This window comes from Gouania willdenowi, chromosome 8 (genome assembly GCF_900634775.1).
Source record: "Gouania willdenowi chromosome 8, fGouWil2.1, whole genome shotgun sequence".
NCBI lineage: Eukaryota > Metazoa > Chordata > Actinopteri > Blenniiformes > Gobiesocidae > Gouania > Gouania willdenowi.
Genome location: NC_041051.1, coordinates 18,638,947 through 18,658,281, shown reverse-complemented (window position 1 = coordinate 18,658,281; position 19,335 = coordinate 18,638,947). Strand labels below are relative to the sequence as shown.

Below are 19,335 nucleotides of genomic sequence, written 5' to 3'. Positions count from 1 at the left end.
CACAGGAGCTCTAATGGAAAACCTGAGTTTGTTATAAAAAAAAAAAAAAAAAAACATTTTCTTCGATTCTTTTTCATTTCAATAACAACAAATTGTGTCATTCTAAGCTCAGAGCCTGAAAACATGTTGACCGCAGTAATTGGTGACTTGAGACATGTGATAAATCCTGGGTAAAACATATAAATGTTTCAAAATCCTTTAACACAACCAACAACTTCTTTCAGTCTGATGCAAAGTAGTGTGGAAAAGTGTTTATTGCAGTAAGTACATAATATGTTAACATATTAAAAACAAAAGCATATAGATGTACAAAATGAGAATTCCCAAATAGTCACAGTGCAAAAAGAGAACTCCCATAACAGCCACCCAAAAAACACTCACATTCTTACGCATTCTCCTTTTGGTGGTATAAACTAGAGGTCAACCGATATACGGAGTTTTTTCAATATCGGCCGATTTTTATTTTTACTTTTAGTTAGGCTTTAGTGTAGCCATTAAATGAAAAAAGAATACAAAGAAACATCCATTCGGATGTATGAATATACAAAAAAGTAATAATAATAATAGCATGTGCATGGGAGAGGTAGAAGCCAATAGGCTTATAAATAAAAAGCCGATATAATAGGATGATGATCAAATATCCTTATCCTACTATATCCTTAACAGGACAAGGATTTTTGTTTCACTTGGTTGTGTACGGGTATATTTAAAGTTAAATAAATGTTAAGAGTTCTATTGGTGTATTTAATTAAATTTCTAATATATACAATTATATCATATGAGTGTTTCAATTGTCTTTCACAATCAATGTGCTTTAAAAAAAAAAAAAAAGTATATCGGCCTCAAATATTGGCTTCCAAAATCGGCCAATGGCTTAATTTTTTTTATTTTTTATTTTTAAATCGGTATCTGCATCGGCCTTTGAAAATCCCATATCGGTTGACCTCTAGTATAAACCCAAATATTTGAAAAAATAGCAGTGTGTTTATATTATGAAATGCAGATGAAAATGTTACTGAGAACCCAGAGGGAGCAGAGAATATACATCAGGAGACAAAGTAACTTGTAATGCATAATTTATACAGATGAGTAAATTGATAGACAGCCAAGTTAATTCTTTTAAAGTCCAGATCACCCAATCTTTGCTGGATGTTGGACTGCATGTCATACTTCTGAGGGGCGTTCCATAAAGCGGGTTATGTTCAAACTCAGAGTTTCTCTCTAAACCTGGTCGCTGGGAGGTTTTGTCGAAGAAACCTTGGGTTTCTATCTGGCTCCACCCACATGAACACTGCTTCTTAAAGGTGCAGTCTGCAACTCTTGTAAAAGTGACTTTTTGTCATATTTGCTAAAGCTGTCACTATGTAAGGACAGCTTTACATCAAACTAGTAAGTTGTGTGAAAAAAACAGGCTCATTGAGTCCCCCCTGCTGCTCCTGCAGCCTTTGGCAGATTGCCAGAATGCACCGCGGCCGAGCAAAAAGAACCAATCAGAGCCAGGGTTGTGTTTGATGACTGTCTGATAGCAGTTGCTCACAGTCCCCGCCCCTTTCCCGGAGCTAGAGCACCGTCTTTTTTACAGTGTATGGTCTGGAGGAGTAGAAGATGGAATTGGTGGCTATTCTGCTTGAAATGTAATTACTGCTGCTTGATTTACATTATGTTTGATTTGTAATTGTTACACTAGATCTCTGTAGTGCATGTGTCGTTCATGTGGGCTGCTGTAAGTGACAATGTGTTGATGCTGCTGTTGCTGAGGTGTGTACACATTGAGAGAGAGAAGCACTGCAGTAATATGCTTTTAACAGAGCATGTTATATCACTGTGATGTTGCTGTCGGACCAACGTTAGCTTGTTAGCTCCTCTGAGGGAAGGACTTTGGAAAGTTTGGAGGCAGGGCAAGAGAGCAGCGGGGAGGGAGGGGGAGAGATGGATCTGGGAGTTGCGGACCGCACCTTTAAGGAACACTTTAAGGAACACTTTAATGTACCTTGACAGTGTTCTCTGACACATATTTAACATGACACACCACAGACGTGCTCACATCATTACATATGTTGTGCCGCTTTACGTTTTTTTAAAAAAAAATTTTTGTTTTTGCAATCGGTAGTTTTCTTTATAACATTCTGGATGCAGAGCATTTAGGGAAAAATACTGAGAGGTTGATCTGCATTAAAACGCCGACTGACGTCTGTAGTAAAGTTCCCTGGATACAAACCTGTGGCAAATGTAAAGGAGAAAAAGTCAATTTAAATGAATACACATTTATGGCTCAACATTGATTTTACTTTGTTTAATACTGTAACATAGGTGGATGTCTGGTTATTCTGATGTTAAAGTTACTGCGGTCTAATGAGTTAAAGCTCTGTCCTTGGGAGCGTAAGGTCAGGGGTTCAATCCCAGGTTCCCAGGACGTCGACATGACTCTGGCGCCTACATTACATTGAAAATCAATATAAATGATGCAATGTCAAGCTGCCTTCACTGTAGTTACAGCCACTGTAGCAGGAGGGCTCTCTATGCAGCATCCCTCTGCTGATGCCACGGCTCCTCAAACACATTTTGTTAATATTATTAAACGGTCGTCACGTCCCTGGAGCGATGAAGCGACCAAAAAGCGGGACTAATCACGGCCGATATAAAAGACTATAGTTGCTGAAGTGGCGTTCTTAGTGAACGAACCTTTAGAACAGGCTTATATTCCACAAACACCGGCTTATTTCACCCATCAGTATTCTCTTCCGGTTGGTTGCCATCTCGAGAAATCTCTGCTCCATTAATGATGGCTTTCTATCGCGCGTGTGCACGAAAGTAACCAAGGTTTACATACTCAGGGTTGATTGACCCACTTCATACCAGCTGTAATGGAATCAGATACCCAGAGTTTCCCATCACGGGGTATGTTGACCCAGAGTTTATGGATAGACTCAGAGTTTGTTGAACCTCCTTTATGGAATACACCCCAGGTGTATATCTAGCGTTAGGGTTAAGGAAGGGAGTTTGTAATCGGAGAAGGGTCAGCAGTTCAAATCCAACCTGGGCCATCACTGTGGGTTGTTGAGCAGGTCCCTTAACCCTAACTGCTCGTTTTGAGTGTCGCTTTGAACAAAAGGGTCTGCCAAATGAAACTTCAATCTTGAAAATCTAATATCCTTGAATCTTCCAATCAGTTGTTCAAATGTTGGCCTTTTAGCTGGATCTGCATTCCAGCATTGCTCCATCACCATCTTCACCTGTTGATAAAAATATTTACAAATCATCAGGTACGTTGAAAAAATGAATCTGTATGATTTAGTCCAGTGGTTCCCAACATTTGTCTTGTCCCCATTTTTAATCACAAATTTCTGGCGACCCCAGAGACTTTCTTAGTTTTTTTGACCATGTTTGTTATACTGTGTTACAAATACAAAGTCACAATATGTACCAGTTTAGATATTTTCATACTGCTTTATTTGAACTAGATTTATATTTGAGAAAGTGAAAGTATAGAATAAAGTTGTTAGAGAATGTATGTGATGGTTGAATTTGTAAAAGAATAATATTTATTTAAGCTTTCTGCCCCTTCCTGCACTGTATATCGATTTCTGTGATATTATTGTCTCTGATATTTTGTATATCATTGTATATTTGTATTTTTTTGTATATATTCTATTTATATTACTGTAGTTTTTCTATTTTTATCAGTTTTTTATTATTATTCTTTTATACAATTATTTATTCTTTAAAGGTTTAATGGGGAACTTGGTGACATCATTTTGTTATGTACATGTTCATGCACATAATGACAAATAAAAATCCTTGAAATATGTTTTATTTTATTTTTTTTAAATTGTGCAAAATAATAATAAATAAATACATTAAAATATCCAGTAATTTTTACACTTTATTATTACTAGACATTTCAGGGCGACCCCAAGGTTGAAAAAACCCTGATTTAGGTCTTTCAGGCATCCTATGTTACCTCGTGTGGCGCATCCTTGGGGCATGGCAACCTGAAGTTTCTCTCCAACAGTTCAATGATTACCAATGTTGGTTCTTTGTTGGCTTCCATCTTCTCAGCAAATTTCTGTAAAAATATCCAATCAAAATTAATTTTGCATTTAAATTCAGGCTAGAAAACGTATCTACAAATCAATTATAACATACATCTCGAGGACTCTGACGAGGGTCACAGCGAGTCAGGATCTCATACAGAGTGACTCCAAAGGCCCAAACGTCTGAGGAGAAGGAGAATTTACCCTCTCTCAGGCACTCAATGGCATACCTGTACACATTAGTATTACAATAAATGACATGAGCATGAACACCAAACCACGGAGGTGAGCAGCATGAACTGACCAGTACACAGGGCTGACCCCGTCCTCACGAACACGGTAGTAGATCTCTCCTTCAGGGATGTATTTAGTCAGACCAAAGTCACCGATCTTTACCAAATTTTCATTTTCCACCAGGACGTTACGAGCAGCTAAATCTCGATGGACAAATCGCTTTTGGTGCAAGTACTCCATCCCCTTGAATAGAGTGAAAACAGAAAGCTGGGAGTGAGATATCACTTTGTCTGATGGCCTGAGATAGTTCTAAAACTTATCTTCCTCAGAGATAAATTAAAAGTATTAAAGCCCTCTGCTAGGGTGCATTCCTTGCACTGAATTCCACATTAATAAATAGCTTTAAGCCAAATTCTTAATGCAGGGATATCTGGTGATTTCATTTGTGTTTTTCTCACCAACCGTCAACATAATATAAAGTATCACAATCAGAATTAGCATTTACCCCTGATTCTGAAAAGAGTAGCAAGCAGGTCAGAAGACGGATGGAAATAGAATGTATTAGTTCATTGCTAGATTGCACAGCTCTTAAGCTTTACAACAGGCATTTTAACGCAGGGGTTCCTCAAACCTTAAGGGGCAAACAGCAACAAACAAATAAGTAAAATGCTGGAGGAAAACCTGATATTTAACACACCAGTAACAATGTGTTTCCTGCCATCTGTGCTCCTAGGTACCGTTGGGAATAGAGTTTATATTAATGATCTAAAACTTCCGGAGTAAATTCCCATAAATCTTCTATACCCGTGTCTGCTGCTGTCTCTCATTGGGCATAAGGCAGGGTACACTCTGTCTACCAATCAAAGTGAGTATCATAAAAAATATTTAATAATTATCAATAATAATAATAATTATATAATCATCATCATCATTTTATAGCTCAGAATCCTTCTAGTTACATACATTTTTAATTATATATATATCTTAATTTATAACATTTTGCAATTATTTTTGTAGAACCTTACCAATGCCTAACAGGCCCACGGGGTAGAAAGCCTGGTTTAAATCACTTGTGATGGAAAAACAATAACTCACAAATTCAGAGCACGAGTCTAAATTAGGATGTGGAAATGAACCCAACAGCGTCCAAATCAATCAAGTTGAAATCAGGACTAAATAAACAAAAGAGAAGCAAAAAAATGGATTAAAGCAATTAAAGTGGCCTCATAGACACTGACATATCTTAAAATAAACTGAACCCTGTTCATTAATAACAATTGAAACTTCAACACTCAATCATTTCATAAAGACTTCCTAATAAATGACATTACCTGTTCTCATAGTGTCACTCACATCCAAAAAGGACCAAAAAAAGCTTAGAGACAGGAAATTCAGACACCGAATGCAAATCAACAAATACATCATATATTATAGTTATAGGATTGTTATATTTTATGTTTTAATAGTTTTAGGATTGTCATTTTTATGTCGTTTCTATAGTTTTAGGATTGTTATCTTTTATGTTTTTATAGTTTTAGGATTGCTATATTTTATGTTGTTTTGATCGTTTTAGGATTGTGTTATCTAACTATGTAAAAGCACTTTGAGCTGCATCTCTATGTATGAAAAGCTTTTTTTTCTAATAAATAAACATTCATTGATTGATTGATGAATAAATAATGACCAAATAAACCCACACTGAGGGCTTCCTAGGGGAGTGAACAGCTAAAAACCTGACCAGGGATTTGAACACCTCCCACATCATCAGACAAACTCAGCGGAGGATGCTATTTCTGAGGATTCTAAGAAGAAACAAGCTTCTGGAGGAACTGCTGAATCACTCCGCAGCACAATGTGCAGGGCTGCACGGGCCATCTGGCATAGTAGGAAAATGCTCAGTGAAACAACCTGTTTGGGGGCCTCTTTAGGTAGCTATTGACTGAAAAACACACACACATACCCTGTGTGTCAGTCTGTGAAACATGTCTGCAGTCAAAACATGAAGTTGGAAAAAAAGTTATTTTATATAGAACTTTCTATTAAAACTGCAATTTATTAATAATGAATGAATAGCGCCAAATCATCTGGATATATTTAGGGGTGTCCCGATCCGATATCAGCCAGAAAACAAATATCGGATTTTATCGGACTGTATCTAAAATCTCCAATATATATATATTTTTTATTCAATTGTAAAATACTGTAGGTATTATGTTGAAGGTTAAAATGTATGTAACCAATTGGTTAATAATAAATGGGTCAGTTTTTCTCATCCCTACTGTTGCTGACTATTGTTCTCTGTTTGAGTAACATGACTTGATCAAGACTTTTCTAACATTCCACACTACAAAATAAATAATAAAAGTATGTATGATTCGTGCTGATATCGCATCGGATTGATATCGGTCAATATTCAAGTCTGCAATATCGGTATCGTATTGGAATTGAAAAAGTTGTATCGGGACATCCCTAGATATAACTTCCATTTGAAGACCAGGGAAAGAAAGAAAGAAATGGTATGGAGTGCTAGTGGTTAGCCATTCACATCAAAGTAAGAAAGCTTAGTTTAGATGCCCAGGATTGGCCTGTGCCCCTTTTTGTGTGAAGTTACTTGTTCTTTCTATGTCTAAAAACGTGTTAATTGTATCATGGATTTATTTGTTAAACAATGAATCGATTGAGTAGAAGGGATTACAATACAGACTAATCCTTTTAGAGTTAAAGTATGGTCCTAGTCTGACTGTTAGACAGTATTTTAACTTATTGCAGCAGGGGAAAAGGATCCGTAGGATTTCCTCTCCCAAAAATCAGTGACATATGCAGAGCATGCTCCCACTAAACCACTAAAATCAGGCAGGGCCCCCCGCACACTCTGTTCACTGCTGTGCCCTGAGGCAGACATCATACTCTGAGCACATTGAGCAACAGGCTGAGAAACAGCTTCTACCCCACAGCTGTGAACATGAACACAGGTCATTTCCCCTTTAATCATCCTTTTCATGTTTTGTTTTGCTTTCATTGTCCACACACACATCACTAATTTTCAATGTACTGTATTTTCTTTTTTTTTTTAACCTAAATTCCATACCTGGGAAGCTCCAAAACAAATTGGATAAAACCTGGACAGTAAAGTCGTGATCATACCGTATCTATTTTATAAGAAATTTAAAAATGGAGAGTAGTTGTTGATGAAGGTCTTGCATACATTATTTCACAAAGCCTCCTGAAGTCAGAGGCCTCTGTTATTTAAAATCAGCTCACCTCACAGATCTGCTGAGCAAACATGATGCACTGAGGCAAGCCGTTACGCTTGGTAAGGTAGTCTCGCAGACTCCCCAGAGGAACGTACTCCATTATTAGCTGCACCACCTGTCCTCCTGTCAATTAAAAAACACCACAGTGCTTTTATCCTCCTGTTTTCATTGTTTGCATCAAGGCATGCAACACCCAGTTCCCTTACTGGCACTGAAACTTCCCATTATTGACAGAGAGCAGAAACAGAGGTGCACTCCCAATAGATTTTCACTGTTTATAAAAGAACAGCAGGGGGGGAGAAAAATAGATTCCCTGTAAACCTGCTGAGCATTACAGGCTAAGGGAGAGGTAGGAGTGGATACACATACAGTATAAAACACACGTGTAAAGCTGACAGATGGCAGTAGCAGACTCACCCATTTCAGTGCAACAACCTTTGTATTTTACAATGTTGCTGTGATCAAGAGATTTTAGGATGTCAATCTCCTTGATCCAGCTCTCAGAAGTTTGTCCTTTCACCTCTTTCAGAGCCTTCACTGCCACTTGTTCACCTGTGCCGTCATTGGTAGGTTCATACAGGCAGAGGGTCACCGTTCCAAAGTAACCCTGTGGGCAGGGGAAAAAAAATCAGCACACCTAAAAATACAAACAAACAAAAAAAAAAACACTTCCATGGTGCTGTAACTCCTCTCACCTCGCCTAAATCACGGATTTTCTTTAGGTGTCGTTTATGAAACACATTGGGATTTACGTCAGGAAGAGTTTCAATGGGAGATATATCAGGATCTGTTAAAAAGAAACACATTTTCTGCGTTTATACATATATGTATATATTTCAATAAGCATTGAGACAAAAAAAAGTGGGAGGACAAACTTTTGATTTCTGTCAGCTCTCTCAGCACAGTGCGAAACGAAGGCCTCTCCTCGGGCTCGTAGGTCAAACACATACTGATGAACCTGGCCAGCTCTTGGGAGGATGGCTCCGCTAAGCGGCCCTTTTGCTGATAAAAGCGTTCTTTCTGTTGCAGATGAAAAGGTTGCAGTGTAACAATAAGAGGTCGACAGGATAATGCTGGCTTTTAACAGGTGGAAGAAAAGTAAAGGTCAGAGCTGCAGCCCACCTCGGACAATGTGCTGCTGCTCATCGGCAGATCACTGTTGTTGCAGATTTCCAGCAGTGTCACGCCAAAGCTCCACTGGTCAGCTGCATTGCCAATGGGAGCGCCGCTGTCAATACACTCAGGAGCGATCCATGGGATACGCTCCAGACGCTCTGTGGGGCAGATGTGATGATCAGCTGACCTCAGAGTTTTAGAGACTCATAGATGTTATTTATGTTTAAAAAAAGAAAAAAAAGAACAAGAAATTGCCTCAAAAACCTCAAGTGCAAGTTCAAGCAGTTCATTATTTTGGGTTAAAATGATGTAACTAACGTTCATGTCAAACACTATAGCCTTTTTTCTTTACAGTCACATTGTAGCTTTAAAAACCACATCAAGTGAAATTACAGCAAAAATGGAATAAGATTACAGGAAGTGGTGTGAATGAAATTTCCTGCTTCCTAAATCTGACAAAAATTAGTCCCAACATGAAATCCAGAACACCTGCTGCTGAAAACTCTACATTTTGTTGACACGAGGCTGAGGATTAAAAAAATGATGCAATGTGAGTTTCTCTTGCTGACCGTTCCGGGAAAGGACACTCAGGGCAATGCCTGGATCACTCAGCTTCACAAAAGGAACCGTGCCAGGCTCAAGACCACGTCTGGCAACCAGAATGTTTTTGGCACAAACATTTCCATGAACCAAAAGTTTGGTTTCCTAGAAGAAGAAAAAGAAAATAAGGCATAGAGTTCATTAGGTGCCATAAAATATGTGTAACATAAAGTATTTAGCTGATAATTATTGTGACATCATGTTTATCTTCATGCTTGATTGAAAGACAGCAAACTATCTATGGAGCTCTGTTAATGCTGTTTTCCTACAAATAGAAATACCTACTCACACACATGCGTGTCTATGAACACACCAACTTATATATTCCTTTCAATTGAGAAAATTGACCTACCCATGACATGAGAAAATACAAATACTTAGGAATCTCAAAAACTTGACAATTTTCCAGAGTGAAACACCAGACAATAACAAAAGTATGTGAAACATTATTATATTTTATTACAGAAGAATTTAAAGAGTAACTAAACCCCTGCTTTCTCCTAACCTGTCACTCGGAGGAAAATTCAAAAAATGCCTTGATTATGGGCGGGGCTCCTGGAACAGTTAAGACACGCCCTGTCTATACTATAAAATTTCCAATGAACAATCTATGCTATACTAACTAGCTACTCATTACTCAATATACCTCTGATCACTCTGCTCTCAATCCAACCGACTCACCACAGATTGTAGAGTCCACAGTTGCTAGTTTTTATAAAAGGGGCGGGGCTAACAGTGCTTGTTTGTGATGCAAGATGGTCCCAAAATGTCACATGATCTTGTTCTCAGCCAATAGAAAAAATCAATTGTAATAGCCAGGTTTCAACCCATAGAGGGCAGTCCTCTGACACTCTTACAACTAAATATACCAAATTGAAATACTTTGACTAAAATGTTGAGAGTTGGACCAGGATCAATCAACAGCACTACTTCATACATTTGTATTCAGCGGAAAAAAGTGGTTTTGGGGTTTAGTTACTCTTTAATTCGCATTTAAAATTTGCATTAAAAACATCCTACATTTGCACAACATGTTTTCACTCACAAGGTAGTTGAGGGCACTGGCGAGCTGTTTGGCAACAGCAAGTTTCCATTGAGGAGTCACTGCTGACTTTTCTTTGCGGAGGAAAACATCCAATGGCCCAAACTCCACGTACTCCTCCACCATGATGTCTGCAAGAACAGGTTCAATTCTGAGAACTATTATTGGTGTCTTGCTAATACAGAAGGGTAAGTGAGTGTGTTTTCACATTCATGACATGACTTGGTTATCCAAGTCAAATGTGGAACTGAAATAACTCTTGGTTTGTGTAACTGCGCTCTTACTTTTAGATCGTTTGACAGATACCCCATGCACTATGACCAGATGACTGTGGGAAACCTGGCTCATTAGACTTGCTGTTTCAAAGAAGGCCTATGAAAAAACAAACAGAGGTTGAAATGAAAATTGTCTGTTAATATCTTTGTCCTGGCAGACTGAATTTCTGCAGGTTTAGGAAATCTCTCTGCTCCACCACATCAAAATCTAATGGATTTACATTAATGAGCTGTGCAGAATGTTTAATAAAAAGCAAGGAAACCATGCAGTAGTCTCCCACCAGGACCTGGGGCTGGTCACTGTCATATCTAAACCAGGGTGGATCAAAACTCACAAGGGCAATGTCTTCATGGCTCTCCTCTAGAATCTTAAGAACCACTCGGATACTACTGTTGTTGTCGTTGTCGTCATTGTCATCACCGCCTCCTCGCACTAGCAGACGTCCGCTGTAAATGTTGGTTCTCGTGCCTTGGCCCAAATGCTGCTCCTACTCATGAAGAACATACAACCTCCAGTCAAGGACAAACACAAAGCGGGAGCGAATTCCAAAAGTGGACATCGTCACCTGTATGATCTCTTGGTTTTTGAGGTGGTGGAAGCATAGCTGGGTCAGGTTTTGGGAGAAGGACTCGCTGTGAAAACGACGCTCCCTGCCTTGCCTTTTTACCAGCAGGTTGGAAAGCTCTACATCACACATCAACAGAGTAAATTAATGTTGAATCTTACAACACCCAACAGACTGTGCTGGCTATAAATATACAGAAATGTATTAGATCCTATGCAGCTATATTTCCCTTGATGGGTCCAAGTAGATAACTCAGAACTCACTACTATAATATGTGTTATTACTACAACCATATCTACTGTACCTCCACCTCGGAGGTAATATTTTCACCAGCGTTTGTTTGTGTGTTCGCAAGATTACATCAAAAGTACCCTCGGGTATTTGACAAAAATTAAACCAAAGATAGACTTTACACCATGGAAGATTCCATTAAATTTTGGAGTTTTTTATATGATTCTGGATCAGTTTCAAAAATCAAAAAATCATCATCTGTGATCATTGACAAAATTTAAAAAATTTACATCTGTTCAAAATTGACCAATCTTTATTCACTTTGACCCAGTTATGTCAATTTGGACCAAATGTATTTATTCATTTATTTGTTCCTTTCATGAAAATACAAAGCAACACAGATTTGTTACAGCAAATAATATCACAGTTCAAATGAAACATTTCCATGATTGGAAAGGAGCAGTCGGAAGAATAAAACTGTTACATATTTCTGCCCCTTAACTTAATAACTACATAATTAATGACCCCACCAACCTTCCCCCATCAGTCCACACAATTTTCACTATTCTCTAATAACCTAAAAATGACGAATCAAAATGTACAAATCGCACCCGAGTCAACTGTAGGATTATTGAGGGGGATGGACATTTCTTAAAAGCCTTTGAAGTGTGAACAATCACGGTACTATGACCAGGATCACTGATCCAGATAACTAACTACCAATATCTGCCAAAGAGAAGATTTGGTGCTTGGTGGAGGTTTGCGCTACTCTGAGTGCTTTTGTTGTTATTTTTTGTTTCAAAGGTGGGAAAAAAGCCAGAATTTACTTAAACTGAAGCAAATATGTTGTTTGGTTTTTAATGAAGTTTTCTCACACACCTCCTTGTCTTGGCAGGCAGCATTTTTTGACAGTGAAGATGTCGGAACCGGACATGAGCACAAAGCTTCTGAGGCTGTCAATGAGCTCCTTCACGAATGGGAATTTTTGGTCCCAGCCATCCAACGAAAACAACGAATCCTTATACTGGATACGGAATTGCTTGTGGGTTGGAAGTGAATTGTTCTGTGCACATGAACATGAAGGGACTGTAAAACACCTCATTAAACTCACTATCTCACAGCATTAGAGGAAAAGAGAGGGAATTTTCACGCACCTCACTTTTGTTTCGCACTGCTAGAATCAGGCAGTGGTAGTTGACGCTGCTCCAGCGAAGTAGGAAGGATCCCTCATCTGTCGCCTCCTTTTTCAGCTTCAGTTGTACAAAATCATCTCTAGGAACAGCAGGAATATGGTAGAAAAATCTACTTTACCTAATCACCTCGTCTAGTGAGTGTATGATAGTGTAGAGAGAGAACTCACAGCAAAGGTCCGTGCAGGAGATTCACAGCACTCAGCACTACCCTTGGGGGAGCCACTTCACGACAAAGATAGTGGTGGGCGTCTGCAGTCAGTCGGTAGTATCCATCTAGGAGAGAGATGAAGGAACGGGCCTCCTGGCTAGTGTTCATCTGAACCTCCTACATGGAAACACAGAAGCATCACCAGCTTACAATCAGAGCCCCCACATCCAACTGCATCAAAATTCAAATGATCATGAAATGCCAACAAACAACTAAACCAAAAGATGTTATTGTCAAATGCAAAAAAAAGCAGGAAACTGAGCTTATATTAGACATTACATTAGACTAGCAAACATGCACACAATTCACAGGAATAATGCGCCACAACAGCATCAGGAAATGAAATAACTAAAAAAAACCAAGTGCTCTCACCATACACCAACTATCCTGAGTGCTAATGCACACATTAGCCTCAGTAATGGAAATGTGACTTATTTCAGGGAAATCACAGAAGTCGGTCCATAAACTGGGAGTGTTTTCACTCTCGCTGTCTGTCTGCCGTATTGTTTTCTTTGTGTAGTTCTTCCTGAAGTAGCCATTTACCTGTGCCTTGGTAAAAAGTTAAGGGAAATAAAAAAATAAAAAAATTACACACCTCAGCAGAAAGCAGACACTGAAGCTGGGAATCAAACATGTTCTCTCAAACCTTCTGAGGTGGCACCTTCCTCCACTGAATCCCCTTGGTGCCACAGACCATTATTTCATGTGTTGCAGGAGCTCTGAAGTTCTCTCTTGAGGAACCCTGGGCTTGGGTGGTGTTGGAAAAGGAGCTGCTATCGTTTCCGGCCTCCCTCAGCTCCAATGCAGCTACCGGGAAAGTCTCTGTGCCAAAACGTGGAACCATGCACTCTAGAGTGAAGATGTACTTAAACATGATCTCCTGGGCATCCAGGCAGCCTTTATCAATGATGTCCTGTTGGAAGGTTTTCACAAATCCTGTAAACTCTTGCCGGATTCGGAATTTAGTTATGAAGTTGCTTTTGGCAACATGTCTGGCAAAAGACTTGGGAATGCAGTGCAGGAAGCTGGAATAGAAAAACCCACATAAGCACTCCCTTCAGTTCCTTGGATTACAATACTATGACACATTTATATCTATTCCCTAAAAATTGCTAACCTGTGTTTCGCAGCGACTTCCTCTAATCTTGATCCTGTTTTGATCGCCTTATACAAGAGCTGCAGCACCGCCATCCCCAAGCTCTTGTTTTTGAAGCGACTGAGTTCCTGTTCGGACTCAATATCTTCCATTTGCACCACTTCATTCACAAATTCATATTTAGCCTGATTTGGACATGAGGAGAGGCAGGGGATTGATGCCTCTATCATCACCACGGTTAGCTTTTACACTGTAGTAGCAGACACATTAAGTCAAATACAAACCTGTGCAAACAAATACTCCAGCGATTTTATTTCTAGCAGAGGAGATCCCGCCTGATTTGTCCCAGATTTGAGAGTGTAGCGGGATAGCGCTGGCTCCGACTCATGCAAACTGTGCCAATTCCGAAAGTAAAATCTGGAAGAGGAAAAACCAGACATACTGCATGAGTCGACGACCTGTGTGCTTCATCTGGGTCTGTGTTACTCAAACCTTTACTAACCTCATACAGAAGTGAAGCACAAGGCTGAAGTTCTCCTCAACTCTGAAAACATGGTTTGGACTGTACCAGCAGAGTGTTTGTGGGTTACGCAGAGCAAAAAGCACAAAGCACAGAGGGGATATACCTGAAAGGAGGAAGCGATCTGGCCATTAGCGAAACCATAGAGAATAAGGATGCAACCCTAAAGGACACACCTGTTCCTGTCTATTTTAGGTGTGTGTTTTGTTTATTCTCACCTGCAGCCTCTGCAGCAGAGATGCAAAGCTCCTCAGCTGTGATCTCCCCAGATGTGTGGGACAGATATCTCGCTCCGTCTTTAGTACAGAACATGTAAACATGGACGCCTTGTTCCTGAGGAGCCTCGATGAGGTCAGGAGGTTTCCCAGCCTGAGATGATTTGGATTTTTTTCTTCTCAACATGTTGGAAAGCTGAGAAAACACACAAATATACAGGGACAAGCAAGGATGAATGAAATCATCATATTCTGACACACACTTCCCTTTTTCAACTTAAAATGTTTTGATAAAAAAAGTTGTTTTTTGTTGTTTTGTGCTTTAAATGTGAAAAGGATGAATCAGCCTTTTCACACACTCGGAAATCTCGCTCTCGTTCAGCTCTCACGCATGAGGTCAAAGGTCAAGAGGGATAAACTCGCCATAGCTGATGGTGTAAAGAGTGAGTCTGACAGAAATTTAGATTATTTTTTCCATGTTGGAGAATTGATTCTTTGAAAAAGATATTGCAGAAACGTGGTATCGGTCTACAAGGTAGAAATGCAGAGTTAGCTGCTAAAGCTCATGCTGCACACGAGCTAAAAATTCAGGATTTTCCTGGCTTTTCAACAGTGACCAATCAGCTAAACAGTGCTGTTTCACTTATCGGCCTAGTGTCCATCCTGTGCACTTTCTTCAAATTTGTAAATTGCATTAAAATAATAGCTTCATAAAAATAACCATGACCTGGTTAGTAAATGGTGTACCTCGTAAATTTACCTTTTCAAAAAGAGAACTTATACATCATTCCGGGGTAGAGTCCGAATCCCGCCCACTGGAGACCCAGGTAGTCTGAGTTTTCATGCACCAAGGGTCACCTGTGTGGAAGCGAGAGGACTGCCTTGCTTCCATACTGCTGCTGAGCTGCTCCCATGAGTTTTTAAAACTGCTCGGATCGGTCGTAAGCAGGGCTTTAAATTAACACCCGCCAATTGCGGGTAAAAATGAACTCAACTCCCAATATGATTCGATTCACGATACGATTCTCTCACGATTTATTTTACAAAATGAGACTGTAGACAAATGGCTGAAAAATTTTCATTTTTTCTTCTTCTTCTTCAAAAAAAATATAGTACTATTTTCCTTTATCTTTCATTGTGAAAAGAATCCCTTAATAAACTATGCAAAACAATGCAATTTAATTAAAAATCAATCCTGAAGGAAATAAATAAAAAATAGTACAAATGAAGAAGAAGCCTACTCATTTAAATTCTGGCTCTACAGTAAATTATGCAAAACTGCACAATAGTTCATTTTCTTTTTAAAAGTGCAACTGAAAATGTATTTTGTGCCTAAACAGCTGGACTTTAAAACAAATCCCATATCAAAGAAAAAAATATAAATAAACAAACTATGGCTTTCATTCGTTCTCTCTTGTTTCTCCCTTTCCTCTTCTTTCTTTCATTTTGTCTTGGGGAAGCCAAAATGCTTCCACACTTCTGATTTCAAACACGGTGGTGTGTCCTGAATTTCAAATTCTAAATAGATAGTGCTCTCTGCTGTTAAAAAAGGTACTGCGACTCAATTTCAGAGTCAACAGTGACACCTTTGAATTGATTTTTAACTGCCTCGCGATTAATCTTTACATCCCTAGTTAGTCGCCATTTTGGCTGGTGAAGGATGAAACACCACTGCTGTGTCTGTTTGGATTGGCAGGCTGCAGAAAGTCATAGTTGCCAGATTGAGCTGTTTGCCGCCAAAAATTTGAGGGTTTTTGTCCCGTGTTTACACTTTAAAGTGTAATGTGTATCAGCAAACACTGCTGGTTGTACTAATCCTACATTTCCCATGAACACTATGTTGTGACGCGTCTTTCAACAATTGGCTACAAGCGTAATTGTGGTTATCGGAGAAGACAAACAGAACGGCGCAAAACAAACAATAGGATCTGAAATGAAGTGTAAAATTCGCTGGAAAAACAAACAAACTTGGAGATATTTATCGGGTGTGGAAAAACATGAACTGCATAAAAAGGAAGGCTGCCGGGAAATTAAAATGAATGAGAATCTGAAAAGAAGAAGAAATTGAGGAGTTTTATTACTAAATGGATGTCGGGTCATGAGTGGCTGGTATTCCACCATTTGTTCACCTTTAAAACATGCACCATACAGTTTGTGGGGAGTGGGATTTGTTTACATTTGAAGAGCGCACATGTTAGTAAAACATGTTTTATCTAGAGTACATGTAATTCTTAGTACTTAATTACTTCTATTCTTTCTAACTTCAAACAGTGTTCCAGGGATCCAATTTTCATCTGAGTTACGTTTGTTTATTAATTATTATGAGAATATATTTTATGAAACATTCACTTCTCCGACACACCCAAAGTTCCATATTGCACCTTTTAGGGATTGTTACAACTTTGTTTTTAAATTAAATGTTTAAGTTTTTACCATTTTAATGTATTTCTGCAATCAACTAAAATAAAAACTATTTCAATTAAAAACAAACGCCTAAATCTATTCTGTGGTACTCATAATGTAGTTTATTTTTGCTGAAAAAAAATTTGGCTGGTAGATAACTGGTTGCTGGGAACTTTAATCTACTAGCGAAGCTGGCTGGTGATCTAAAAACTTGATTTAAAGCCCTGGTCGTAAGTGACATCAGCGGAAAACCCTGGTCACCAATATGTGAAAGATCGCGCCTTTAGGAAATATCAACAGAGTGAATGAGCTTGTTTACGTTTTTGTCCTTTTTGACCTATGACCCCCCCCCCCCCCCCCCCCCCCCCCCCCCCCCCCCCCCCCCCCCCCCCTCACCCCCAAGTCACGCATTCGCAGTTCCAGAGTGTGAAAAGGCTTATTAAATTCACCTGACTGCAAAACAAATTTACCTACGGGTATACATAAATTAACCTGATCTAGAGCTGGGCGATATGGACCAAAACTCATATCGCAATATTGTGAGTGAGTTCAGTAGTGTGGCTTGTTTAGGGGAAGGTCTGAGTTAGAACGCACTTAGAAATCCATCTAACTGAGCTTTTCATATTGTTCTGAAAAGCAGTGACTCGTAAACAAGTATTTTAAAACAAAACAAGCTATAAAATCTAAATATATATCAATATATGCATACTGATATTCTAATTTTCCATATCACCAAACCAGGAAACTCAATATATCTTCAATCTCGATATATTGCCCAGCTCTAACCGGAACCTTGAAACAGAAGATGTCCATAACTTAAATCTGGGCTGTTCTAGTTAAATGTTTAAAGCTTTAAACTAGAATTAAAACATGCATAAATAGAAAGAGATTTTAAAGAATGTTGAATGTCACAATTCAATGAAACTTTATTTATATAGCGCAAATTTTTCTTTGCTCTTTAAAGAGAAAAATTGGTCTCGTTTCTACATTTCTATTTAGCTAAGTTATTCTCAACTGGTGGGTCCACTGGTCAAAAATAAATAAATACTCTCATGTTGGAATTGTCTTTTATTTTGAAAGACCCTTTTATTTTGACAGGTATGCTGTGAAATGCTTATTGCACAGGAAAATATATAGATTTATGTTTGAAAAAAGATATATATATATATATATATACATGTGAGTTTTATATATATATATGAGTGTTTTTAACTGTTAGAATAGTCAGTCAGTCAAAAAAAAAAAAAAAAACAGGTTGATTTTTCCAACTATTATCGTCTGACTTCAGTATCGCAGCGTATCGTGAACTCTTTCTATTCTATTGTCCCACCCTGATAAACAAATGCAAGCTGCACATGACTTCCTGTTGTTGAACTGCTACTTAATGTTTACGTCAAGTAGAAAACCGTACATGACAGAAATATGACGGTTTGATGTAAAAACTCGTCCATTTGAGCCTTTAAACAAGCTTACGAGGACTTTATGTAGCCTTCAATGCCTCGACAGACATAAATATAGACAATACAGCTGTTAAATTCAGTATACAGAACACGACATACCTTTCAGTCGCAATGTTTACACACCGACGAAGCACAACGGCATCACAATAATCCACCGAGCTTCATTATAATGACTTTAGTGTGTTTTTGTCATAAACACACACACACACACACACACGAAGGGCTCGTCGCTTCCTGAAAACCACGTGATCACGCCCACATACTCCAAAAACCAGGCACGCGCACAAGCGCTGTGAACTCTTTATAAACAATGTCAGAATAACCATTAACTATGATTAAAAAAATAATAGCATCCTCAGTAAAGGATATGAGTTCGTTCGAACCACGTGCCCTATGTTTTATTACCACTACAGTGTAAGGTGGGACGATATACGATACTAGCCTCATGATAACGATACGAGACGATATTTTTGGGGAAAAGGAAAAATATTCATTTTTTAAAATGCAGTTTGAAAAATAACCATGCTTTCATTTGACAAATTTTGGGCATACTTGCATATATACTGGGCATAATATGAGTCAAAAAATATTAAATAAAAAATACTAACAAAAACCATTTAAAAAATACTCAAAATTTGTAATATCATAAATAAGATATTGTATTCTTATTTAAAGTGCCATCATTGATATATCCTGTTGCACAACTTATTGTCGGGGTGGGGTGTGTGTTGTGATTTCCCACATTAGGAAGTGTGGGAAATAGAACCAAACTGCTGTCAGTAAAGTTGTGCATGACCTATTTTCCTCTACCTAATATGTTGAGTCAGCTATGCTCCACCTACATAAAGAAAGCCCCATTGTGTAATCATGTTTCAGTGTGAGGTTTAA

The 19,335-nt window shown here is 38.6% G+C and overlaps 1 protein-coding gene across 2 annotated transcripts; it reads right to left on the bottom strand.

The window, feature by feature from the left end:
* Positions 1 to 2,137: 2,137 nt before the first annotated feature.
* tyk2 (tyrosine kinase 2) lies at positions 2,138 to 18,693 on the bottom strand. Of its 2 annotated transcripts, none has more exons than XM_028455137.1 (24): positions 18,547 to 18,693; positions 14,588 to 14,780; positions 14,352 to 14,475; positions 14,134 to 14,266; positions 13,871 to 14,034; positions 13,400 to 13,778; positions 13,126 to 13,302; positions 12,713 to 12,870; positions 12,507 to 12,624; positions 12,232 to 12,415; positions 11,122 to 11,240; positions 10,891 to 11,043; positions 10,565 to 10,652; positions 10,284 to 10,411; positions 9,208 to 9,343; positions 8,645 to 8,796; positions 8,398 to 8,542; positions 8,218 to 8,309; positions 7,940 to 8,129; positions 7,530 to 7,645; positions 4,339 to 4,511; positions 4,147 to 4,264; positions 3,962 to 4,066; positions 2,138 to 3,233 (listed from the first exon to the last, which is right to left on the bottom strand). In XM_028455137.1, exons 2-24 carry the CDS (start codon positions 14,769 to 14,771, stop codon positions 3,045 to 3,047), a joined length of 3,525 nt encoding a protein of 1,174 aa, XP_028310938.1. In that variant the 5' UTR covers positions 14,772 to 14,780; positions 18,547 to 18,693; the 3' UTR covers positions 2,138 to 3,044. The 2 variants fall into 2 exon arrangements, with proteins under 2 accessions (XP_028310938.1, XP_028310937.1); XM_028455136.1 differs by having other exon boundaries at positions 12,232 to 12,438; positions 12,512 to 12,624.
* Between the last annotated feature and the right edge of the window lie 642 nt (positions 18,694 to 19,335).

Excerpts from the sequence above, each read along its gene's own strand:
- tyk2 (XM_028455136.1), bottom strand. The coding sequence starts at position 14,771 with ATGTTGAGAAGAAAAAAATCCAAATCATCTCAGGCTGGGAAACCTCCT. Across the intron at positions 12,871-13,125 it reads CTCAGGATAGTTGGTGTATG|GAGGTTCAGATGAACACTAG; the intron begins GTGAGAGCACTT and ends GTTTCCATGTAG. Across the intron at positions 10,412-10,564 it reads ATCTGTCAAACGATCTAAAA|ACATCATGGTGGAGGAGTAC; the intron begins GTAAGAGCGCAG and ends CTGTTCTTGCAG.